General features: G+C 38.0%; 1 protein-coding gene across 1 annotated transcript in view; it reads left to right on the top strand.

The window, feature by feature from the left end:
- The window catches only part of EIF2AK3 (eukaryotic translation initiation factor 2 alpha kinase 3), a 76,080-nt gene that overhangs the window by 15,480 nt on the left and 33,394 nt on the right, over positions 1-27,206 (top strand). The window contains exons 2-6 of the mRNA XM_055240977.2: positions 2,718-2,847; positions 20,765-20,959; positions 23,375-23,508; positions 25,759-25,993; positions 26,207-26,369. Of these exons, the coding sequence (XP_055096952.1) occupies positions 2,718-2,847; positions 20,765-20,959; positions 23,375-23,508; positions 25,759-25,993; positions 26,207-26,369 (857 nt within the window). The remainder of the gene's footprint in view (positions 1-2,717; positions 2,848-20,764; positions 20,960-23,374; positions 23,509-25,758; positions 25,994-26,206; positions 26,370-27,206) is intronic.

Here is a 27,206-nt window from a genome sequence, read left to right as displayed (position 1 = left end):
GCTTACACCCAGGAGATGGAGGTTGCAGTGAGCCGAGATTGCGCCATTGCACTCCAGCCTGGGCGACAAGAGCGCAACTCTGTCTCAAATAAATAAATAAATAAATAAAAACAAATAAATAATTTATGGAAAGGCTGCTCTGTAGCTGGAGGTGTATGTTCCAGGCAGAAGGAACAGTAGATGCAAAGGCCCTAGGCAAAAATTTTGCATGATGTATTTGAAGAGTTGGGGGGGTCTGTCTATGGATATGCGAACTCTGAAAAGCCTGTTACACAATCTAAATCAGGTAGGTGGTTAGATATGTATGTCTGCAGTTCAGGGGAGAGGCCTGAAACCAGATATAAATTTGGGAGTTGCCAGGATATAGATGGTATTTAAAGCTATGAGACTGGATGAGATCACCAAAAAAATTACATGTAGGTAGAGACTATTTTAAGAGATAGGAAAGATAAGAAGGAACCAGAAAATGAAACTGAGAGAGAATAGCATAGAACTGAGTCCAAAAAAAAAAAAGAGCATGGTGTCCTGGAAGCCATATAGAGTGTGTTTCATGGAGGGCAAAAATGGCTGGTCAGGTGCTGCTGGGTGGTCAAGTGAAGCAAGACCTGACCATGGAATTTATCAGTGTGAAGGTCATTCTTGACTCTGACAAGAACCATTTTAGTGAGGTGGTAGGGGTGAGAACTTGATTAGAAATGGTTCAACATAGAAGGAGAGGAAGAGATTTGGAGACAGTATATAACAACTCTTTCAAGGAGTTTTGTTGCAGAGGGGCAAGAAATAGATTGGATGCTCGAGGAGGAGAAGGATTCATTTTGTTTGATCTGGTTTGGTTTTTAAGTTGGGGAAAATAGTAGCAGGTTTGAATGCTGCTATAACAAAATACTGTAGACTGGATGGTTTATAGACAACAGACATTTATTTCTCATAGTTCTAGAGGCTGGGAAGTTTCGGTATCTGGAACTGAAACTGGGAAGTTTCAATGTCTTCAGATACTGGAAGATTCAGTATCTGGTGAAGACTGATTCTTCACAGAAGCACTGCCACATGGTGGAAGGGGTGAGGGCATCTCTGGGGCTGCTTTTATAAAGGCATTAATATCATAAGTGAGGACCCCACCTTCATGAACTAATCACCTCCCAAAGCCCCACCTCCTGGTATGATCACCTTGGGGATTAGGTTTCAACTTATGAATTTTTTGGGGGGACACAAAAGTTCAGTTTATAGCAAATGCTGATGGGAATATTCTAGTAGAGAGGGAATGACTGATGGTGTGGGAGTGACAGGAGACATTTGCAGGAGCAAGACCTCACGAATGTGTACGGGGGAGCTCTGTTGCTTAAGTGGAGGTGTTGGCGGTAGGTGGGAGTGTGGACGGTTCACTTGCACTAACAGGAGGGAAGGTGGAACTCACGGTCCAGGTACTGTTGAATAGATAGAGGTGGCAGGGAAACAAGCTGATTTCTCCTGTTTTTCCCTATGAAATAGGAAGCACAGTCACCAAGATGTGTGAGCTTGAAAGAGCTGGCATCAGAAGTTTGAGGAGTGGGGAGACATGAAGGGTTAACATGGTTCAGCGGCATAATGGATAGACTAGGGAAGGGTGTTATGATTGTTGAGCATTGTTAGTAGCCTTTTTGAGGTTGGTGGTCATTAATTAAAGTGAGGATGGTCAACATGGTATGTTTATCTTCAGATACATTCAACTGCACAGATGTAGGAGTGAGAAAGGGGAGAAGATTGACTTTAACCAGTTCTTCCAGAGTGTGACATGTGAGAAGCAGGGTAGGGAGTTGAGGTGTGTGCAAAGTAGTGCTTAAGATGAAGGACTGTGGGATTTTAACTGGTTAAGAAAGAAGTGAGGGCATGGTGGTAGTGAAGGTCGTAGTATCAGCGGCTTGTAGGTTCTCATAGGGTCAGAAGTTTCTTCGAGTCAGGGAAGTAGAGGAAGTGAGCTGAAAAGAGAGGGGGTGGTGGTTAGGGGGTTGCGGTGATTTGTAATAACAAGGTCTAGAGTCTGACCACAGGAGCAGCTGAAGCAAGGTAGACAGATATTGAAAACCCAAAGAATTGAGGGAGAAGTATGTTAAATATGTTAGGTAATGACAGTAAACCAGCAGCTGAAATCCTCCAGGATGGGGCTAGTTACCTAAGGGTCAATTAGATGTCTACTAGGAGGGGTAAGGGACAAAACAGTCTGATCCTGAGGATTTTCAGAGAGGAGAGGAAAAAAGTGGTCTGGAAATGGCAATGAGATACATGGAGTCCACTTGCCCCATTCTGAGCAAGGGTTATGGGAGAAAAAAATTCTCTGTGCTTCTGTAGGGAAGCGATGTCCTCAGGGAAAGCCCGGTTTCTATGAGAGCAAGAAGATAAGTGAATGATCAGGGAAGACAGTGTTTCAGGGGAAAGGCTTTCAGGAGGTATGTAGGTAGAAGAGGACATACCAGGGGACATTGTGTTCCTTATGGGAATTAGAGTGTGGAATGAGGGGTGACCTATGGGTCAGGGGCTTTTCATAAGTTACATAAACAGATAAAGGGCATATTGAAATTGTCTTGGTCCAAAGACAGTGGTGGCAAGAGTAGTAGAAGGCCCGCTCTTCCTTTCTACGAATAGAGGCCTGGACATGGGCTGGTTTTCTTTTGAGTGTGTGGGATAAGTGCCCAATATCTTAGATATCTGTTTAATTTTAAAAATATTTTAAATATTTACAGGTCATTAGTAATTATCAGCACTTTAGATGGGAGAATTGCTGCCTTGGATCCTGAAAATCATGGTAAAAAGCAGTGGGATTTGGATGTGGGATCTGGTTCCTTGGTGTCATCCAGCCTTAGCAAACCAGAGGTAAGAATTTTCTGTTAACTGTTGACTGGAAAACTTAATTCTAATGAGTAGTTGCTAATATTAAGAAGTTTGGGGCCCTATTGCCCAGGTTTGAGGCTTGTCTGCCTCTTACAGGTTGTGTCCCTTTAGGGCAATTACTTAACTTTTCTATTCCTCAGTTCCCCTCTCGTGAAATGAGATGAATAATAACATCTTCTTAGGATTACTTGGGGCATTAAGTGAGTTAATCCTGTAAGTGAGCAGCTGAGGATACTATCTGCCATATCAGCAAAGCACATTATCTGAGCTATAAATGATTGTTTATTATCATCACAAGGTCTCTAGGAATAATAAGATAAATGTAAATAAAAACTTTATTGAATTTTACTAGTTAGAAATCTGTGCTGCAAAATCCCATAAATTATTGTTCCCTAAGCAGAATTCATCTGAAATTTTTTTGTAATGTAATTCCAGGCAAATTTGATTATTTGCAGAAAAAGTGTACTTAATAATTTGGAGCTCTAGAGTAGTAGAGGGGAAAGAGCATAGATTCAAAGAGATCTCGCTTCCAAAATTACTCTGGCACATGACTTCAAGTCCCTCAGAGCTTTAATTGTTCTCATCAATAAAGTGAGGACACAGCCTGCCCTCATGGGGTACAGATAGGGGAGATTAAATAAGAGAAGCTGATTTTCCTCACCTTTAGCTTCAATTCTGATGGATTAAGTCTCTCTCCTTTTCTGGAGCTTTAGTCTGTTGTTTAAATTATTTAAAAATAAGTCCACCTTTTGAGTGGTGACTACTAACATTGAAGCAGTCACCTCTGTTTTCCAGAATGCCCGTGGCCTTCTTTTATATTGAGTTGTTCCTGTAGGACACTCCCTAGGGTAATCTTTTTTCTCTTTTGTCATCAGTCTTTTTCTTTAAAAAGCTTCCTAGCTGATATTAAGTATGGAAAAGACAAAATCGTACATGAGGGGTTTGAGAATGACCTGAATATTGGTGATCAAACTTTCCAGTGGGAAACTGTTACCAGTGACCCATCTATAACAACAGACTTTCCCGTGCTTTCCAGTAAACCCAGCCCGAATCTTTTCTGGTGCACCCGAACTGATACTTAAGGAAACAGCACTGCCAAATTTCCACATTTGCTGTGTGCTAAACCCTGAGTAGACTTTATAAGTGGCTACTATTTCTCAGTATACTGAAAATATATTTTGAGAATAGAGAACTTCTATTGTATTATGAATTATTAATGCAAATAGCAATTTGATTGTAAATTACATTAGGTTTATAATTGAGTATGGTATTCAAGTGAACTACTACTTAAGATAAACTTGTTTATTTTTCTTCTGCGGGGATTATGCTTGGGTACGCATTAAACTAGACATAAGAGATGATCAGCAAAATGAGAAGATTGTAAGCTGCTTACATCTGAGGTAATATCACAGTGTGTTGTAGTGGTTCAAAGCATGTGTCTGTCTGCAAACTGAAATATACGTAGGTACAAAAAGATAAGTTGCATGGTATGGCAAAGTAGAATGCAAATAGTTGTAATAACCTGAGTGCTAGTAAGTGTGTTTGAATTATAAGCAGCTAGTTGTATTTGAAGGTTTTCTTACAGATAGCAGTTATATTAGCTGTTTTTAAAACTACTGTTCAACATTCTTACTGTCTTTAGTTCACACCATTTTCTGTGGTTTATTAGGTCTCCCTTGTTTTCAGTGTCCTCTCTCGCGCCCATCCACCCCCAATCCTAGATCTTTTGGATAAAATGCTTTGGAAATGTTGAATCGTAGGCCGGGCGTGGTGACTCATGCCTGTAATCCCAGCACTTTGGGAGGCCGAGGCAGGCGGATCACAAGGTCAGGAGTTTGAGACCAGCCTGGCCAACATAGTAAAACCCTATCTAAATACAAAAAATTAGCAAGGTGTGGTGGCAGGCCCCTGTAATCCTAGCTACTCGGGAGGCTGAGGCAGGAGAATCACTTGAACCTGGGAGGCGGAGGTTGCAGCGAGCCAAGATCGTGCCACTGCGCACCAGCCCAGGCGACAGTGCAAGACTCCCATCTCAAACAACAATAACAACAACAAAAGAAATGTTGAATCGAAAGCCTATTTAGAAAGCTCACTGGTCGCTTTTCATGCAGGAAAAAAATCCTGATACCTCTTTGCATTATCTAGATTTTAATTTTCTACTTCATAGAAAAAAAAAAAAGAAAATCTGAAGGCATTGAAACAGCTGTGATAACATGATAGATTAACTAGATTTTACTTCTGCCCCAAATTCTTGGGACCATTTCTTGAGAGTGGATGTTTAATATGTAGAGATACTGATGATATAATGTTGTTCCCAGCATTGTAACATATACTCAATGCTCCTTACACAGTGTAGTCCTCATAGTAACCCTTCTGAGGTCGATATGTTGGTCCCATTTTGTAAAGAGGAAATTGCAGCTCAAATAAATTTGCTTGAGGTTGCTGACCGGCAATATATATGATGAGGTTAGAACTGAGCCCAAGATTGCCTGACTGTACTCCATTCTGCCTGCTCTGAAGCCCTTTTACCACCTTGTATATACCTCCCTTTCTTTAAAAACTCAGGCTGTTTATAGACTACAGTGGTTCTCAGACTGTTTGGTCTCAGGACCTGTTTATACTCTAAAAAATTATTGAGGGCTCTAAAGAGCTTTTTTTCAGGCTGGAGTGCACTGGTGTGATCATATCTCTGCAGCCTTGAATCCTGGGCTCAAGCAATCCTCCTGCCTCAGCCTCCTGAGTAGCTGGGACTACAGACATGCACCACCATGCCCAGCTAATTTTTTTTTTTATGGAGACAGAGTCTCGATATTGCCTAGGCTGGTCTCGAACCCCTGGGCTCAAGTGATCTTCCCACCTTGGCCTCTCAAAGTGCTGGGATTACAGGCATAAGCCACCACAACCAGCCAAAACAAATGTTTAAAAAACATGTATTTTATTAAAGAAATAACAATAAATGCACTTCACAATAACATAACATTTTTATGAATAATAACTATATTCTTTAATACAAAAAATTTAATGAGAAAAGTGGCATTTTACATTTTTGCAAGTCGCTTAAACTTCTGGTTTAATAGAAGACAGTTGTATCCACGTCTGCCTTAAATATATTGCATTGTTGTTTTGATTTAACTACATAAAGAAGAAAATCCAGCCACATACAAATGTAGTTGGAAAAGGGAGGAATATTCTAGTAGCCTTTTCAAATAATTGAGGCCATTCTTTTTTAATACTCTGCCAAAACAAGTGGAAGTGTTTTAAAGGTTAGCTGCAGTGTGGAATCAGAAACCATATCAATGAACTGAACACTAACATCCATTGGTCTGTCTTGCCTTTTACTCATGCATGATTTTATAACTTAGAAAATATTGACTGAGTTACATAGATCTTTTAAATGTTGGCATATTTCCTTATAGAATATTAAAAAAAAACAAATTTGTTGCTGTTACCACTGATCTCATCAGAAAAGTCTGTAAGTACTGGGAAGCTGTGAAGCTCAAATTGGCAGATGCAAGTTTTTTTGTTTTGGTTTGGTTTTTGTCTTTTAGAGACAGGGTCTCGCTCTGTTGCCCAGGCTGGAGTGCAGTGGCGTGATCATAGCTCACAGTAGCCTCCAACTCCTGGGCTCAACCAGTCCTTCCACCTCAGCCTCCTAAGTAGCTAAGACTATAGGTGCTTGCCACCAAGCTCAGCTACTTTTTTTTTTTTTTTTGTAGAGAGGGAGTTTTCTTATTTTGCCCAGGCTGATCTCGAACTGCTAGGCCCAAGCTATCCTCCTGCCTCAGCCTCCCAAAGTGCTGGAATTACAGGCATGAGCCACTATGCCTGGCCCAAGTTTTCCAGTATTCTAGAATTCGCTTAAAAGCGTAAATTTTATCACAAATACTGTCAGATGTGTTCTTTGAAGTAAAAAGTTCACTTTGTTCATTTTTTTAGAAAATGTCTACCAAATACCCAGTTGACTTTTGAGTAAAATTGGAGCTCAATGAACAAAGCTGCTAGTTCAGCTCACAACTCAGTTCCAGAAGTGCTTTTCCTCAAGACATGCTTTAGCATGTGGAGAAAGGCTTGTTACATACTTCCTAATTAGTCATGCAGAATAATAAAAAGATGTGTTACTCAGGGTCAAGATTTAATGAAATCAGTCATTTTTATTGCTTCATCAAGAACATTTGTAAGTGCAACTGTCTCTGTTTTTTTTCCTTTAGTTCAGGTGCATGACAGTGAAGAATACCATTGTATTCTTAGTTTGGTTCCTGAATTGTGCCAAGGCACTGGCAGTTTTATAGCAACCCAGTGAAAAGGCAAATCACACCTTGTTTGAAAACTGTGTGCTATTTGGCACCCCGAAAGAGTCCACAAACCATACTTTGAAAATTACTTAACTGGTATATGATAGAAATATATTTGTGAAATTATGAACATATTAGCAAGGAGAGAAGACTGTATTGTGAGCGTGAGTCATCTGTTATTCAGCAAGGTGTGTGCTGCTCAGCATCTAGAAGTTATGTTCAAAAGTTGAACATTTGTCCAGTTCAGATTTAGAAAAAAATAAAGTTGGACAAAACACCACAAAAGGATCATCAAGACCGGGCGCAGTGGCTCACACCTGTAATCCCAGCACTTTCGGAAGCCAAGGCAAGTGGATAGCTTGAGGTCAAGAGTTCTAGACCAGCCTGGGCAACATGGCGAAACCCCATCTCTACAAAAAATACCAAAAAAAAAAAAAAAAATACAAAAATTAGCCGGGTGTGGTGACATGCACCTGTAGTTCCAGCTACTCGGGAGGCTGAGGTGGGAGGATCACTTGGGCCTGGGAGACGGAGGTTGCGGTGAGTCAGATCACACCACTGCACTCCAGCCTGGGTGACAGAGTGAGACCCTGTCACAAAAAAAAAAAAAAAAAAAAAGAAATCAAAAACTGCCATTTGAAATGCTATGAACTGGATGTATAGAGTAATACTACCTTCAGAATGCATCTGGTGCAGTGTTTTCTTAAGGTCCTTAACCTTCATAATAGTTAACTTTGTGAGAAGTAGTTAACTTCTCTCAGAAACCCAGTGTGTTTGGTTGTAAAGGCTGGTGTAGGGAAGGGGGCCAGTTGTAGCAGGCAGAAAGAGCTGGCATGGATATATAACAGGTGTCACCTCCCAGGTAACAATAAATAGGTTCATGGCTTCCTGTGGGGACTCCTGCATTAGAATGTCAAGCTTTCATCAAGAATGGTATGAAAGTTGGGCACAGTGGCACATGCCTCCTGAGTAGTCTCAGCTACTCAGGACGCTGGGCCCAGCTGAGCCCAGGAGTTTGAGGCCAGCCTGGGCCACATAGCACAACCCTGTCTTATGACGAGGAAACAGATTAAACTCAGAAGACCAGAGAAGATGTATTCTCTGCAAGTATCAGAGTTACTTATTAATCTGAGAAGCTGAAGGATAAAGGATTTGATAGACTGTATAATAATTTTTAAGTTATTGATAAAGGAATTGATTATGGATCACATGTACTTTTGCTGGAATAATAAAGCCATACAGGAACTTTTTAGACTGTGTGGTATTGTGGAGGAGGGACTAGGATTCAGGAGCTTCAGTTTTAGTCTTAATTCTTCCATTAACTTACTGTGTGAACTGGCTAAATTATTTAATCAGTAGAGCTTTAATTTCCTTCTCTGTAAAGTTATAGAATTGTACTACATTTCTAAAGATAATCTAACTTCATGCATCAGGTACAGTCACATACATGAAACACCCAAATAAATTATCTGGAGAAATTTTTGAACTTTCCCTTTTACTACATTTAAGGATTCTTCTGAAAATAAAGAACAAATTCACTAGGAATTACCATTAGGTACATACTTGCCTCCTGGCTTGCTCTGATGTTCTTAACCTTTTCTGATCCAAAAGGCTTATAAAATAGTGTATTTTGTTGCTTTAGTGGGGTTTTGATTATGTCAATGGAAAAAATAAGCTCCTGGAAGATAAGGGAAATTGACAGTTCCACTAAGAACCGATGTTTTAAATTATATTTAGAATGAATTGTATGAATTGTGTACCTTGGGACACAAATCTCATTTGCCACTATCTCCTGAAAAGAGTGTGGATACATAACCAAGCTAAAACCGTTAAGGTGCATGTTTGTGTGTCTTAGAATAAATAATGCACCTAAAGTTCACTCTATTAGCTTTAACAGATGTGCTTAGGTTCTAAGTGTAATATTTTTGCCAGTTAATAGTAGCTAAGAGTTTCGTTTTTAATTTTCAGAAGGACCACCTGATGCGAAATCTGATTTGCTTTCCTCTAGTAATTTATATTCAGATTCAAAGTTGAAAAAAGCACTAAGGAAATTTGTCTGTGATTCCTCACTGATTGTCTTAAAATTTTGTTTTGTAACACATGAGCATCGTTTTTTCTTTAGGATCTCTGGGCTACATTTGGATCACTTCACCAAATCTAAGTAGATTGAACTATCTACTTCTTTATGTCTTGGAACTCAAATATGAAGACCTTCCTTATTGTTATTCAGAATGCATATTGTAATTGTGTATATATAACTAATTTGTACTTAGATGAATACCTTTATCTTTATTTAGAGACACTGTATTTGTTTTCTGTTTTGGTTTTCTGTTAAATATGCCCTTTTTTTCCTCTTAAGAAGAACTAACAACTCTATCGTCTAAACTTAGATAAGGTTTGGGGTTTTGCTTTATTTTAGGCATGTTTCTCCCCAAGGGACACTGCCTTTCTGTTTCAGACAGGTGCAGAAACAGACAGCTCTGATGCTGGTGCTCTTCAGCCTCCTCCCCCTCCCCGTATCAGACTGCATGCATTCCACTAATATAAGGGCTTTGAAAAGTGGGACTGCCTTTGAAAAGGGTACAGCTTTACTGGTTAGTGATTTGTTTAGAAAGAGTCTATTAGTAGACCCTTTTAAGTATTTATTAAAAGAGGATCTGTAATCTCTTTTAAAGCTTCTCTTACTTTTACTGAAAGCTGTCCAGGTTGTTTTGCAGTTTTTCATTTGCACACAAACTAGCACATTTTGAGACTGTGTCATCTAAGATGGCATTTTATTTTGAAGCATAGCTGTCAATCATGTAGCAAACCAATATTTAAATAATTGCCTGGGTTAATTGCTTTTCTTTTAATTATAGAAATGAAACAGTGCTTTAATTTAATTTTGTTATATTAATCCCTTAGCATGACCGAAAGCAGTGCTGTGAACTAAGCTAATTTATCCCAGCATTGCATGTCACCAAAGGAGAAACTGATTTGGCGCTGTTTTATTTTTAATTTTTTTTAGGAAATTGACTCTTCATGTATATTGTTTATGTCATGAATATATATTAATCTAGGTGAAGGCAGAGATAGTTATTAAAATCAGTGTTCTTTTATCATGACTGTGAGAAGTATGCTTAAAAAGCTAGTCTGGTAGTTTTCCTTGAGACATTTTGTTTTGTAGGTTGATTAAATTAGTGAAAAAAAGAATTAAACAATTGTTATCAACTTGATATTTCTCTGCTCTTCAGTACTAATTTACATTTTTTAAGATAAATACCAAATCATTGCAGAGGTTTTTCTTAACATTTAAGCATATAGCATATCACTTGGGATGCATTCTGACTAATACCCGGACCTGCTGAACGATCTCAGTACCCCTCCCGTTAGGGCATCATCATCTAATGGTGATGCCCCTTCCCTTGTCTTTCAGGTGTGATTCCTGGAGACCCTTTATTTTTATCAAACAGTCTCCCTTTTACTTTCCCCAATGTTTCCAGGGAAGTAAAAATATATATTTCCATAATACAACAATGTTGAAGCATCTTTTTTTTAAGTCACGAATAGTCAATTCTGACATCTAGTAGTGTAGTCAGTTGCTCATTTTGGTTAATTAAGATTTACTGTGTATGTTCCATTCAAGTGTATCATTTTTGAAGAATTAAAATATACAAACATATACTTGTTAATTTTTATTTAGCATCGATTGTCTTTATTGATTAATAAAGCACCTTCAATCCATTAGAGTTTTTATGTTACAATCAAAGAATTTTAGGCCTGATAGAGCTTTCTGATAAATCAAAAACTGCAGCAGTTTGATATATTTAATTCTACATTGAATTAATCTTTATTTGGTTTTGAGGCCTTGTTTTTAAACAGATGTGAATCCATGTTTGGGAAAGAAATAACTGACCTTGCATAATTAAGCTTTCTGTCTGCTCCCCCCTTTAATTTACTTCTGGAGCAGGTATTCTCTAGAATTCAAAAAGGTTTTGTTATTTTTGAAATTTTGTATTCATGAATAATAGTTCTCTCCTGAAGTTTCCAACAGAGAATAAAATAAAGCTCACAATGAATTATAGGTAGTCACATGAGCTAGACTGAGTTTATATTTTTGCTTTTAACTTTTTTCTTTCATAAATATACATGTATATATACACATAAACACATACAAATTACCTTAGAAGTTCAAAGTAAGCAGCCGTGGATCATAATCTGTTGTTTGAGTAGCACTTTATAGTTTGTAAAGTGATATCTATTCTTAGTCATTTACATAGCCCTGTGAAGTAAATATTCTTATTAACCCTAATTTTTTGGGTGATAAAATTGAGGATCAAAAAGGTTCAGAGATTTGTCTGATACAGTAAAGGTGAAACTCAACACGAGATCTTTGTACTTAGGTCCTTCCCTCTTTCCAACATTTAATGCTTTTTAAAATACCTTAATGCTTACCAATTTATTTGTATTTTCTCTACTAATAATTCTTCATGTGCTTTATGGAGATTAACTACTCAAAGACATCTTGCTTAGAGCATACTTAGCATGTAGCTCAGCACATTTTGAGCACCTAAACTGCTTCTAGGACAACCCTAGTGGGATAGTCACAGGCACCAAAACTTAACACATCCAAAACTGAATTCAGCATTGCGGGATTGCAGGAGGGAGGCGTGCAGAATTGTGCACTGCCCAGGACAGATGTGATTCCTGCCTTTCTAGAACTTTCAAGGTACTGTGTGGAGCCAGCTAGGGAGGCAAATATGAAATAATTATAGTACAAATAATGCAGTTGAGTGTGGTAACTGGCACAAGGCAGGATAGAGCACAAAGACTCTAACAAGCATAAGTGCTTACCTAGCCTGATGGTCAAAGAAGGCCTCTCTTGTATGATCAGGAGTTACTGAGGCAAGAGATGGATAGAGAGTAGGGGGAGGTTTGTGCTGGGAGAGGAAATAGCCTATCTCAAGGCCTTAAGGCGAGAGTTACCATGGCATGTTCAGGGAATTGAGAGAAGTTGAGGATGGCAACAGGAATGAGGGTTGGGAGAGAGTAGCCGAAATGAGCCCATTGAGGTAGGCCAGGACCAGGTTATGCAGGGTCTAGTAAGCTATATTAGACATTTCAGATTTTATCCTGAGCCATGAGAAACCATTGAAGGTTTAAGTGGAAGAGATCACTCTGACTATAGAAAATGGACTGGAACAACAGCAGAAATTGGGAGACTATTTCTAGTCTCCCACACTAGTTAAGAGACTGCATGGTAGTCATCCAGATGGGGATGATAGACTGGATGGAGACAGTAGAAATGAGTGAAGTAAAGTGATGGATTCAAAAGACATTTAACGAGGAAGATAAAATTACAAGACCAAAGGAGGATTTAGTAGTAAATTAAGAACAGGTATAGAAAGGAAGAACATGCATTCTTTAGATATGAGTTCGGAGAGACCATGAGAGCTCTCCAAGCAGAGATGCTAAAGAAGGCATTTGACTTGATGGGTCTTGTGCTGACAGAGGAAAAGTCTGGGCTGAAGTTAAAATTAGAATTGCTTGTGTCATGGGAACTGAGAAGATCAATCACCTTGAAAGAAAGCAGGGTGAGAAGACCTATGACCAAAGCTTTAAAATCCAACATTTTAAAATTGAGAGAGACTGACAAGTCAGAGACAATTGAGAGAAAAAGTGTTTCAATGATAGATTTGTTTTAGTATTTTAGGGATTATCCTGCTTTCCTTCAGATTTTCGCATCTGCTACTTGGTGTGAAGACTTTATGAATATGTATAAATGTAAATACTTCCATAATTAGAGATAACTGACTTATAATGCAAATGCCTCTTCAAACAACTCCTTGATCCGTTAGTCTTATTGAAAGTTTTGGAGCAAAACAGAACATCATAAAACCCTTTCCACTGTCAACTGGGGAACTTGGAAAGCAGTGGGAAAAAGCAGGAAGCCTGTGGATGCCCAAAGTGATAAAAGCATTAGTCAGTGGTTGGAGACCAAAAAGGCATCCCTTTTAAGTTAGTTGTGGAGAGCGATTTTGAGAATCAAGTGAAATAAGGAAACGTGAGACATTTTGTAAAACAGCGAAGTGTTTGTTTTTATCCGAGGTCACATAGTAAATGAGTAGTAGAGTCAGCGACCCAGGGGATAGGGCTGGATGAGATGCAGTCAGTTTGTCTAGTTGGTATGGATACATCTTGATTTTGTATCTTGGATGTGTGCTGTTTCCCCATCACCTTGGTTAGCAAAACAACTAGTATGGCTAGGAAAGTAATTGTTCTAGGCAAAGGAGACTTCCAGATAATAAAAAAGTCAACAATTTAGCATTTTTAATGGCATATTTTTCCTTTTCTTTTCTTTTTTTTTTTTTTTAAGTTCCAGGATATAGCAGAATGTGCAGGTTTGTTACATAGGTATACATGTGTCATGGTGGTTTGCTGTACCTATCAACCCATCATCTAGGTTTTAAACCCGACATGCATTAGGTGTTTGTTCTAATGTTCTTCTTCCTCTTGTTCCCCACCCCCGACAGGCCCCAGTATGTGTTGTTCCCCTCCCTGTGTCCATGTGATCTCATTGTTCAACTCCCACTTACAAGTGAGAACATTAATGGTGTATTCATGTATTTCACATCTTCCCAATCTTAATGAGTTGTATCTTTTTATTTATTCCTTGGGATCATCTTTGTAAGCATGTTATTGTATTATCCTAGAAATGCTCCCTGGGGTTCTTAGGTGGGGCAGGGATGTGTGCCCCTTTAATAAATATTCTAGGATAATTGGTGTTTTACACTCTCTTTCTTCATGGCCTATGTTCATTCTTCCTTATCGCTACACTGGATGAGTCTGCATCTTGCCATACTCTTTTTCTTACCCCCTCTTCTCCTTTTTAAACCTTATTGCTTTTTAGCTTATACACAGAACTTGGCTTTTGTTAACTATCAGGGCCAGTGTGTTCCTTTTCCCTCTTTCCTGGTTAGGGAACACACTGGTTTCACCAAGTCTCCTGAACCCTTTTCAATTTTCAATTTTATAGTGGGTGAGTTACTTCTGGATACAATTTTTGGGATTTGAGAGTGTTTAATGCCTGAGTCACTAATCAAGAAAATGCTAGTGTGTGCAAGTCTGGCTTCCAAAACCGAATGAGGAAAAGTTCTTTATAGAAAAATCCTAACTAGGCCGGGAGTAGTGGCTCACGCCTGTAATCCCAGCACTTTGAGAGGCTGAGGCAGGCAGATCATGAGGTCAGGAGATTGAGACCACCCTGGCTAACACGGTGAAACCCCGTCTCTACTAAAAATACAAAAAATTAGCCGGGCATGGTGGTGGGTGCTTGTAGTCCCACCTACTCGGGAGGCTGAGGCAGGAGAATCACTTGAACCCGGGAGGCGGAGGTTGCGGTGAGTGGAGATCGTGCCGCTACACTCCAGCTTGGGCGACAGAGCAAGACTCCATCTCAAAAAAAGCAAAGCAAAAAAAAAAAAAAAAAAATCTTAACTAATAAATGCAGAAAGAATGATAAAATTAGAAATTGCTATTCTAGTTCTTTTATTGAAATAGTAGGCCATCAAGCAATTTTAAAATGGTAAAAAGTTGATGGGACACTTTAAATGGAGGGATCAAGCTGACTCCCCCAAACTCAAGTGATTGATAGTAACATCATTAAAAGTGGGGCATGCAAACACTACATGCCTCTTAATATGGTATAGTATAGGGGCCAGCAAACTTTTCCTGTAAAGAGCCAGATGGTACTTATCTTAGGCCTTGAGGACCATGTGGCCTTTAGTTGCAGCTAGAAAGCAGTCATAGACAGATACATAAATGAATGAATGTGTGGCTGTGTTCCAATAAAACTTTACTTACAAAACAGGCATTAGGCTGGATTTGGCTCATGGGCTGTAGTTTGTAGACCCCTAATGTAATAGGAAGTGCATAGCACCAGATACGAAGGCTTCTTGTCAAAACAATTGAACCTGCATCAGATCAAAGCTCCAAGTCTAATCATACTTTTCACGAAATATAGGAATAAAGGAACAAGTTAAATGACATGTAGAATCCTGGCTGTGGGACATTCTATAGGACAGATAATCTGGTTTCTCAAGTAAATCAGTGCATAACAAAGGGGTTGAAAGAATCTCCTTTGTGGAGGGAAAAGAATCAGATGTAATATGTAGACTTGGAATTCCTCATCATAAAGTAGATCTTTGAGATAATAGGAGAAATTTTAAAATTTGATGGTTTTACTCCAGTAAACAAGTATATAGTAGGTGAGTGGAGATAGATGAAACAGTTGGCAAAATGTTGATAATTGTTGAAACTGGATGATAGATACATGGGGATTTATTAATCTCTTTACATTCTATGTGCTTGAAATTTTTTATAACAAGTGAAAATAAAGTTGAATGTACCCCAAAAAGTGTGTGAGTCAGTCGGGGAGAGGGGTTGGCTGCATAGAAAAATAGGGAAGAATCAAATGGGAAACATTTTTTCTTAGAGGAATTTTTGTTTTTTATTGTTGGTAGTGCTCATTTTAGTAGTAGTACTTCCTTTATTTTCTCATGAAATTCCTTCCTCCACTTTAAAATTAAAGTTCTTATTTTCACATTTTAATTTCAGATAGAAGTCCCTGATTGCAAGTGCCACTGGTATTCATTGTAGCACTTAGATTTTGTTAAGAAACAGAAACGGAATTACTTTACTAAACTGCTTTATGATTACACAGATAGACTCTGGGAGTTTGCTAGCACCTTTTATTTTAAATTATGAACGGGGAAAAAAATAAAATAAATACAAAAATTTAGACTTTTTAAAATGACTTAAGGGAGAAGCAAGTCACACAATGAGTTTGAGATGCAGAGCAGCGAATCAGAACAAATAGCTGCTTACATGAACAAATCAGTGGGATGTAAAAATGCATCACCGTAACCTACATTTTTTTCTACCGAGAGATTTGCAGCTGACTATCGGGTGACTCATTCCTATGCTTAGGGGGTGAGGTAATGCTATTGTGAAGGGTGATGTCATCTCTGTACCTGAACTGCATGCATATATTGCTTCTGCGGCTCTCAAGGAAAAGCTCCATCTGCTTTCACATATGCAGCCTGAAAGACTTGACAAGATTGGCACAAAGGTCAGCAGCCATGTGTATGACTCATAAGCAACCAATTAGTGAAGAGCAGCTATTTAAAAGTGAACTTTTAAAATCATAATCCAGAAATATGACATGATGATTCATTATTGAATCATAATGCCTTGTTGTTGTTTTGTGTTTTGCACTTATTGAGTTAATGCTGTTGAGCATTTAACTTTTAAAATAAGGTAGTTTTCTCAGTATGGTCAATCAAATCTTGGTTCTTTAAACTATATTTTTAATTGAAGATAAGGTTGGTTGGTCAGTCTGTTGGTTGATTGGTTAGTTTTACTTTTGGAGGTGCAGAGACCATCCTTAGTGCAAAAATGGATTTTATTTCATATTAGTTTGGCACTTGATTTTTGCACTTAGGAGACATTGTATTCCCTAAGGACCTGCTACTGCTTTAGAGGAAAAGAGGTTTTTAATGGAAGAGGAAATAAGTCAAAATAAATGCTGTTTACTGCAGACACACTTACTCCTCTTCCTCTTTTAGTCATGCACACCTGCTTTCTCTGTTTGTACTTTAACCTAATACTACTGTTGAGATGACCAATTAAAATATCTATTTTTAACTTTATTATTTGAATCTAGTGTTCTGGTAAATAAAATATAGAATATTTAACATAATATGGAGGCAGATGATGGTAATTACTTGATTTTCTATCTGATATGTAACTCAAAATAGAAGATCATATTGGCTAAATACTACTTATTGTTATTGTAGGGTATGTGCATACTCTGACCTAAATTTGTTCTAATGGCAACTTCAAGTTGGACATTCTACAAAAGATAAAGGTTTTAATTTTTGAGAATAAAATTTGTTATCTATTATCAGGAAATAGAAGGAAACAAAGAATAAAATAGTTATGCCAAGACTCTAAGGTAATATTAGGTGAGGTATATACCAATGTCACTTGAGAACTTACTGAAAATCAAATGTTTTTTCAGTAAGGAGCAATAGGAATCTTTAAATGTCTAGAATTATGGTAAACCTTCATTTAATAGTATGGTCTTGAGTTTGATTATAGAGCTCCTGCAAGACTCTTGAGTACCTTTCTTTTGTTTGTAAACTCTTGTTTGGAAATAATTTCAAACTACAGACAGTTGTACAATAAAAGTGGTACCAGAAAAGAAAAAGAAAAAAACTTATGTGCTCAGATTTTACCTACCCCAACCTGGTTGCCTGCTTTATATGCTTGCCTGTGTCCTCTTGCCCACTCTCACTCTTCTCCCCCATTCCCTTGTACACACTTGTTTTTCTTGAAATATTTGAGGATAAGTTAAATATGCATCATGGCCCTTTACTCTTAAATATATCAGTGTATATTTCCCAATAGAGATATTCTGTTATGTAATTACAAAAGTTAGAAGCATTATCAATTTATATTAATACAGTGCCTTACCATCCATATTCAAGTTTTGTCAATTGACCTAATAATATCCTTTATAGCATCCTCTACCCCTAGTACAGCATCTAGTCTAGGGTCAGATATTGCATTTATTTGTCACATTAGCCTCTTTTAATCTAGTTTTTTTTTCCACAGCCTTTCTTTATCTGACATTGACATTTTTGAAGAATATGGTTTCTCTGTTATTTTATTTTTAAAATGGAATTTTCCTTACTTTGTGCTTGCCTGATGTTTCTTTGTGCTGAGATTCAGGTTGTGCATTCTTGGCTGGAATACTACATAGGTGATGCAGTCTCTCTCAGGGCATCTAACTCTCATTGATGATTTTTACTTTTGGTTATCCAATCAAGGTATTATCTCCACTATATAATATATAACTTTTGCTTTTAATTTCTTGGAACTAATAAGTACTCTGTAAGGAGACACCCTAGACCATGTAGATATTCTGTTCTTCATTAAAGTTTCCACCTCAGTTTTGCACCATTGCTGATACTGGTATGAGCCAGTCTTTACTGTGATGGTGGCAAAATGCCAATTTTTCCAACTCCAGCCCTCCCTTTTCCCTCATATATTATTTATTTTATCTATTTGCTATTGGTATGAACATGTGAATTCCTATTTTTAAAAATTCAGTACTTAATTATTTTGGTGCTTAATTGTCCCAGATTTGGCCAGTGCCCTCACCCTTTTCAAGCACATCCTTGTTTTTTGAAAGGGTAAGATGGTAAAGGCTCATCTTGCATCTACACTGCCCCAGCCCTGGAATCTGCCATTTCTCTGAGGAGTCCTGGTTCCTTTTGGTGGAGAATGGAATTAGATAACAATGGAATTAGATAACAAAATTTGGGCATTGGGTATGAGTGCACTACTTTTACAGCCACTGTATAAACATAAATATAAAATTAGCTGACCTGGTAAGTATTTCCTGGAGGTACAGTGAACAATTTTTGAGAATATCACAGTGTCTCGGATTATAGTTACAACAAAAGGAAAGTTAAGGAATGGGAAGATTTTTGTCAGCAAAATTACATTGCCAAAATTTTCTTAGATTTCAAAGCAAAAACATACGTGATGCTAGGTTGAAGGCCAGATAGGATTTCTGTGGACAAAGTTGGTACAGAAGGGTGTTCCAGAAAGAAGAAAGGACATTGACAATGACATAACTGAACAATATCAGTAACATTAAATGTTGTGTTTAAATAACCATGCCTGATTTCCACCCATTTGGGGAGAAGTAAAAGACAGGGATGAAAGGTTTATTTAAGGTCAGATTTAGAGGACTTTGAATGTCCTGTAAAGGATTTTGGATCTTTAGGATTTGGGGTCTTTATTAAGAAGATAATAACTGTTGAAGATTTTTGAATAGTGTTATAACAAGCTTAACTCTGACTCAAAGAGATTAATCTGGAAGATACATAGAAGATTAAGGAAATTTCCAGTTAAGAACTGTAAAGAGGCTATTATGGTAGTTCAGGCAGAAGATAATAAGGATTTGAACTGGAAAATGAAAGAAAGAAGTGAATTAGAATAGTGGTTTTTAATCTGTCTTCCAAAACCCCAGGTTTGGGGCAAAGTAGATGTGTGAGTTGAACACCAAATGAGAACTCTCAGTTACTGTATGCGAGTTTTCAAGTAAGTATCCCTTTAAAGAAAGCAGTCTGCTGCTTAAAAAACAAAGAACTATGTAGAAAAATTTGGTAACTCTTACTTCTCTCGTATTCCTGTTCCCTAAAGTTTTGAGCCTGGATAATCAGGAAAATAGTTCTGTCATTAATTGATGCAGATCAAATTATGCATTTTTTAAATGCCAAAGATCAATGTCACAAAGACATGTACTAAAACTCTTACTGAAGAGATAAGATATTCTTGGCCAGAAATCTTGGAATTATCCTGGACTCCTTTCTTTTGCTCATGCCATAAAGAGAATCCACCATGAAATCCTGTTGGCTTCACCTTTCAATTATATCCCAAACTTGACTACCTTAAACAGCTGACTGCTTATCAACTAATCTCTTACCTTCCACCTGCTCTCTCTGCCTCCACTCTTGCCCCTCAGCCTGTTCACTTTCCTTGTAGTTTTTCAAACGTGATGGGTGCACTTCCATCTAAGAGCCTTTGCAAAGCCTGGCCTGGCCTGGTTAACTCTCTCATGCTTAAGACTTTGCCCAAATGTTACTTTCTCAGTGAGGTCTACCCTGAGCTCTTTATTGATAATCCCCTCTCCACCCCATGCGTATTTACCATTCTCCCTTTATCTTGTTCCATTTTTTTTTTTTTACGGCATTCATCACCTAACATACCATATAATTTACTTATTTATTAAGTTGTTTGTCTCGTGACACCAGAGTTTAAGCTTCACAAAGGCAGTGATTTGTTTGTTTTGCTCACTGATCTATCCCAACCATCAAAATGTGCCAAGCCATAGGTAGGCCCTTAATAAGCATTGTTAAAAGAAGGAAGGGCAACTGAGAACACAAAACTAGTAAGCTTACTTACCAGGCTTCTAGCTCATTGCAGATTTGAGAAACCAAATAAAAGAAGGGATGGGACACTACTTGAATCAATATCTCTAAACCTGTGTTCCTTGGAGCTGAGTCTATGACAGTAATTGGCCTTGATAAAAAATAGCCCTAGAAAATACTGCATACATTATCTATTTACACATTAAATATTCATATTACGCATACTACACATAATCATATTACACATTAACATACTAATGGCTATAAGAGCTCCTATAGTAACCTCTTCTTGAACTCACTTGATCATAAAACTCTCTTTTGATAACTCACCTACCATTATGGGACCCTTTTGGCCCATGGTAAACTGAGTTTGAGAAAAACCTTACTAGAGTACTATGTGTAGGACCTGGGAGTGATTGGTAGTTCTTTTAAATTACTTTTGGTTGATGGACTGCGCTGCTTCATGTGCTACTCAGAAGGAGGCTGGAGTACATCAGGATCAAGACTCCAGCTCTTAATTACTATTATTCTTTTAAAGGTATGATGCTTCTATTTTTCTGGGATAAATAAGAAAAAATAATAATTAATGTTATGGCCCTTTAAAAAAGTTAGCTTCTGTTTTAGGTATTTGGGAATAAGATGATCATTCCTTCCCTGGATGGAGACCTCTTCCAGTGGGACCGAGACCGTGAGAGCATGGAAACGGTTCCTTTCACAGTTGAATCACTTCTTGAGTCTTCTTATAAATTTGGAGATGATGTTGTTTTGGTTGGAGGAAAATCTCTCACTACATATGGACTCAGTGCATATAGTGGAAAGGTAAGTGAAAATGCTGAATTTACTTTGGGGAAATCAGAATAAATTAGGGTAGAAAAAGTAATTTATTAAACTACACTTATTACTAGTTGAGGTTTATTGTAATTTTCCGCTGAGGTTGTCATTTGTTTTAATAAGAGAACTGTGAGGTAGGAAGGGGAAACTAATAACAGAATAAATGGCAGAGCCAGGAATAGCAGGAGGAAGAGAATTCATAAATATGGTCTACTGTGTCTCAGGTGTTTTTTTTTTTTTTTTTGGAGACAGAGTCTCACTCTGTTGCCCAGGCTGATCTCAGCTCATGGCAATCCCCATCCCCCACCTCATTCCACACCCCCTCAGGTTCAAGTGGGTTCAAGAGATTCTCGTGCCTCAGCCTCCTGTGTAGCTAAGATTACAGGCACATGCCACCATGCTTGGCTAATTTTTGTATTCTTGTAGAGACAGGGTTTTACCATGTTGGCCAGGCTGGTCTCCAGCTTCTGGCCTTAAGGGATCTGCCCACCTCAGCCTCCCAAAGTGCTGGGATTATAAGCAGGGGCCACCGTGCCCAGCCTCAGGTGCTTTTTTTTTATACATTATTTTGCAATCTTCACAGTCTTCCTAAGTGTAACTTTCTTTTTTTTTTTTTTTTTTTTACATTTTGAGAGATGAAGAACCTTCTAAAGATTAATAATAGTCCTAATGATAAGAATAATTGATACTACTCATTTATAGGGTTTGATCCTATAATAAGATGATCCAAGAGGAAAGTTTATACTCATTTTACAGATGAAGAAACTGAGACTTTAAAAGGTTCAGAAACTTCCAGGGTCACATTTAACTTAGATCTATCTGACAACAAAGTCATGCTGTTAATGTAGATGTTCTTCAACATTAGCTCTTAGGATATAATCATAATATAATCTGCTTCTAAGATTGGGTCTTATAAATCCATTATCAAGAGTAACTAATTAAAAACATCCTTTCAACCAGGCAAGCTGGCTCACACTTGTAATCCTACCACTTTGGGAGGCCAAGGTGGGTGGATCACTTGAGGCCAGGAGTTCGAGACCAGCCTGGCCAACATGGTGAAACCCCATCTCTACTAAAAATAAAAAAATTAGCAGGGGATGGTGGCCCATGCACGCCTGTAGCCCGTAGTCCCAGCTACTCAGGAGGCTGAGGTACGAGAATCACTTGAACCTGGGAGGTGGAGGTTGCAGTGAGCTGAGATCACACCACTGTACTCCAGCCTGTGCAACAGAGTGAGACATCATTAAAAATAATAATAATAACAAAAATAAATAAATAATAGACTCCATTAAAAAAATAACAAAAACAAATAAATAATTAGCCAGGCACGGTGGCAGGTGCCTGTGGTCCCAACTACAGGCAGGTCCCACTGAGGCAGGAGAATGGCGTGAACCCGGGAGGCGGAGCTTGCAGTGAGCCATGATCGTGCCACTGCACTCCAGCCTGGGCGACAGAGCGAGACTCTAGTCTCAAAGAAAATAAATAAAATAAAATATAAATAATAAAAGCATCCTTTCTAAAAAGGTAAAAAATAAAAATCTTTGTAACCCTTTAACACCTTGACGAGTAAACGGTTTATATACAGACTTGGACTAAAATAAGGAAGAATAGAAACGTGGTCTTTTTACTCTTGAATTTTTGAACTTTAACAATTCCTTATCTAAGTGTTAGGCCCATAGCACTTTCTTGCTCTTGCAGATGCTTTTCTGCCTTCTCCACCCACCTGCATCTGCATTGTATTGAGGAGGCCATGCCATCCTATCTGGCCGTTTTTTGAGCAAAGCACTTCAATCTCTGTTTACTTCGGTAGTCTCATCTGTAAACAACAGGATTGAACCCGATCATCTGGTTTTCTGATTTGATGTGCTGCTACATAATTCTGGTATTGTAGAAGGTATGCTTCTTTTCGTGAGGATTTTAGTTTGGATCATATTAAGTCTTCCTTTTTTCTTTTAGTGAAAATTTGAGGGAGTTACTTTTGAATACAAAAAGCTCTCAGAAAAGTTTCAAATTTTTAAAAACCAAATACTTTTGTTATACAGAAACTCTAAGGTTGTTTTTTTTTAACTCACCTGAAATTTTATTAATGATATTGTAGAAAAGCTATCACAAGTAGCTATCCATTTCTTCTTGTATATTCCATGGAAATCTCCAAAGTAAGGCTAAAATTATGTAAATCCTTAAAATCATTCCCTGAAATAAATATTCATTGGTACTGTCATTGTTCTAAATAACTCATTTTAGGAGTCAGTAGTCTAACTGATGCTTCTTATTACTTGAGTACTTCATACACGTTTCCTTAGTTTCCTTTCACTTTTTAAAAATTACAGATTCCTTTAATATCTCTGATCTCTTATGAGTTGTCTCCTTTTACTAATTTTGTATCTAATTTTGTCTTTTCAGGTGAGGTATATCTGTTCAGCTCTGGGTTGTCGCCAATGGGATAGTGATGAAATGGAACAAGAGGAAGACATCCTGCTTCTACAGCGCACCCAAAAAACTGTTAGAGCTGTCGGACCTCGCAGTGGCAATGAGAAGTGTGTATTCAGATAGTGTTGCTGTTGGTATTATTTAGAAATACACCTAATACCAAAATTTATCAAATTTCTGTTTGTGGAGATTTTGACTATTTTGTTGCCTTAAAAGCATATATATATATATTTTGGGTTTTTTTTTTTTTTTTTTGATACGGAGTCTTGCTCTGTCGCCCAGGCTTGAGTACAGTGGCGCAATATTGGCTCACCGCAACCTCCACCTCCTGGGTTCAAGCGATTCTCCTGCCTCTGCCTCCCGAGTACCTGGGATTACAGGCACGTGCCACCACACCCAACTAATTTTTGTATTTTTAGTAGAGACAGGGTTTCACCATGTTGGCCAGGCTGGTGTCGAACTCCTAACGTCAGGTGATCCAATGCGGGTCCTAAAATAAAAATGGTTTCATGGTTATTAACAAATTCTGAACTGAATTTCTCACCATATGCTTCAGGATATGATAACCACAGGGGTTCTCATATGATGACTATTTATTAGTTTAGGCTCAGGTCAATGTTTTGTTTTGTTTTTTTTTTTTTTGAGACCGAGTTTCACTCTTGTTGCCCAGGCTGGAGTGCAATGGCATGATCTTAGCTCACCACAACAGCCGCCTCCCGGGTTCAAGCGATTCTCCTGCCTCAGCCTCCTGAGTAGCTGGGGTGACAGGCATGTGCCACCATGCCCGGCTAATTTTGTATTTTTAGTAGAGTTGGGGTTTCTCCACGTTGGTCAGGCTGGTCTCGAATTCCCAACCTCAGGTGATCCACCCACCTCAGAATCCCAAAGTGCTGGGATTACAGGCATGAGCCACGGCGCCCGGCCTAGTGATATTTTTTATAGCAATCTCATCATTCAAAGTTCTTTGAATACAGAAAGATGTTAAGACAAAATTGATGTGTTTCTTTGAGCTTGAACCTATTTGACTCTCTAATTATGTCTAGTAGGTAGTTTCATAGTTTGATTATCTCAATTTTAAAATAATAATCATTTTACTCAATTTTCTTGAAGTATTAAAACATTTATTTAGCCTAATACCTTTCTGTTTCCTTCTTTAAATAATGAACCCCTTATGTAATTTTTATATTTAAATATGTGATTAAAAAATGTGCTACCTAGATTAGATATGCTGATTCTACATCAAATGCTTGATTTTTTTAAACCTAATATTTAAGTTTTAAATTGCCTGTGTAGTAAAAATAACTTTAGATTCCATCTTTATCTTTTGAAAATGAACCAGACTTTCGGGTTTTGTCTGATCTAATGCAGTGTAATTCAGTTTCCTTTCCTGAAAACTGTTTTCTCAAACTCAGTTAAGAATGCATTTATTCTTTCTACTTTGGACTATGAATAGGGCTTTGCATTTACAGACAACTTGACCTTCTTTATCCTGACTGGATTTTGTTTTTTAAGTGTTTGAGTGCTTACTGGGAGCTCAGCCACCATAGCAGCAGATGTCCAACTTAAGAGAATTTTGAGTTACCAGAATAGGAAGGATCTGGGTTTCTAAGATCCATGATTCTTTAAAATATAATTATTTCCATAAATGTCAGAATTCTTAACTATGCCATTTTATATCTAAGTGAAAAGACACTATACTGTCAGTAGTTGAGTGATTTTTCTATTTACTAATTATAGAGGAAACATTATTACTGCCACTTTATGGATAAGACTGCTGAAACTTACTTAGGAAAGGGTAAATGACTTGCCACATCTTGTTCAGTGGAGATGCAAGATTGGGGCTGAGGTATCCTGGATCACATTGCCTTTTTGAGGCCATGTTTTAGTATGAATTTAAGACTAGTGCATTCATCTTGACTTTTACACTGGTTTGTTAGGGCATGTTAATTTTGCTGCACTTAAATGAAATGTATCCTGCCTTTAATTAAGAGGTAAGGCAGACTGTGTGCTACCTCATTTTAAGGTGACATTGATGTGTTTGGGGAAAATCACTCTGATGTAGAAGTACAAACATTTGTAAATTTTTGAGAGAAAATCTGTCCCTTAGCTGTTGTAAGGGACACATCAGTCAGTCCACAACCCTCAAAACCATTGTGTCTGAAGGGTCAGGACAAAGTTCTTGTGGGCCCTCTTGTGGCATAAATCAGTAGAGCACTCTTTTCCAGAAGGTTATGTTGAGTTGTTCTTTTTCTCATCACATAATTTAAATATTTGCTTCTTCAATCTAGAAGAGTTGTATATTATTTTGTCCCTTTCTTTAAACGTAAATTTCTAAAACATACCTTTGTAAATTTAAGGTGGAATTTCAGTGTTGGCCACTTTGAACTTCGGTATATTCCAGACATGGAAACGAGAGCCGGATTTATTGAAAGCACCTTTAAGCCCAATGAGAACACAGAAGAGTCTAAAATTATTTCAGATGTGGAAGAACAGGAAGCTGCCATAATGGACATAGTGATAAAGGTTTCGGTTGCTGACTGGAAAGTTATGGCATTCAGTAAGAAGGGAGGACATCTGGAATGGGAGTACCAGGTACCTAACACCACTGAGGATTTATAAATACGGTTCTTCCTCTCCCAGTCTGACCAAACTTATTGATTGGGTGGAACAAAATTACTACTACTTGGGGCTCTCAGCTTGTTCTCTGTGCTTTTAGAAATTTGTCATTTTAAATGGCATTTTATGGGTTGGAACTATGTAACTACTGCTTGGATTATTTAAGACCTTTTTTCCATTTTTGTTTAGTTTTGTACTCCAATTGCATCTGCCTGGTTACTTAAGGATGGGAAAGTCATTCCCATCAGTCTTTTTGATGATACAAGTTATACATCTAATGATGATATTTTAGAAGATGAAGAAGACATTGTAGAAGCTGCCAGAGGAGCCACAGAAAACAGTGTTTACTTGGGTAAGTAAATGTATCTTATCTAACGATAGTACATATTGACATCTAGATTGTCTTCTTACACTGTTCCTTCCTACTTCAGGAGTGCCTGTAGTAGTTTTAAATCCTAATACCATCTCTGATTTAGGTTGCCCTTGAGATTTATACTTGATTTCCATTCCTGCTACTTTTCCATTTGTCCAATTCTGAAATTTTTTTGTTGTTGTTGTTGGAGATGGAGTTTCACTCTTGTCGCCCAGGCTAGAGTGCGATGGCATGATCTCTGCTCACTGCAACCTCCGCCTCCTGGGTTCAAGCAATTCTCCTGCCTCAGCCTCCTGAGTAGCTGGGATTACAGGCACCTGCCACCATGCCCAGCTAATTTTTGTATTTTTAGTAGAGTTGGAATTTCACCACGTTGGCCAGAAAATAGTGCACCTGACCTCAGGTGATCCGCCCACCTCGGCCTCCCGAAGTGCTGGGATTACAGGCGTGAGCCACCGCACCCAGCCCAATTCTGAAATTTTTAATTACTGTCGTATATTCTTTTTCTCTGAGATCTATATTAGAAAGGCTTAGAAATATTCTCATTATGTAACATGATTTCAAATTACTCATTAGCCAAGAATGGTGGCATGCACCTGTAATCCTAGCTACTCCAGAGGCTGAGATGGGAGGATTGCTTGACCCCAGGAGTTAGAGGCTACCCCAAATTATAATCATGTCACTGCACTCCTGCCTGGGTGACAGGACAACACTCTGTTTATATATATAATTATTTATATGTAATTACATATATGTATTACATATATATAATTATATGTAGTTACATATAAAATAGTTAGGTATATATCCTCAAAG

This window comes from Symphalangus syndactylus, chromosome 14, assembly GCF_028878055.3.
Source record: "Symphalangus syndactylus isolate Jambi chromosome 14, NHGRI_mSymSyn1-v2.1_pri, whole genome shotgun sequence".
NCBI lineage: Eukaryota > Metazoa > Chordata > Mammalia > Primates > Hylobatidae > Symphalangus > Symphalangus syndactylus.
This window is presented reverse-complemented; position numbering and strand designations above follow the sequence as displayed.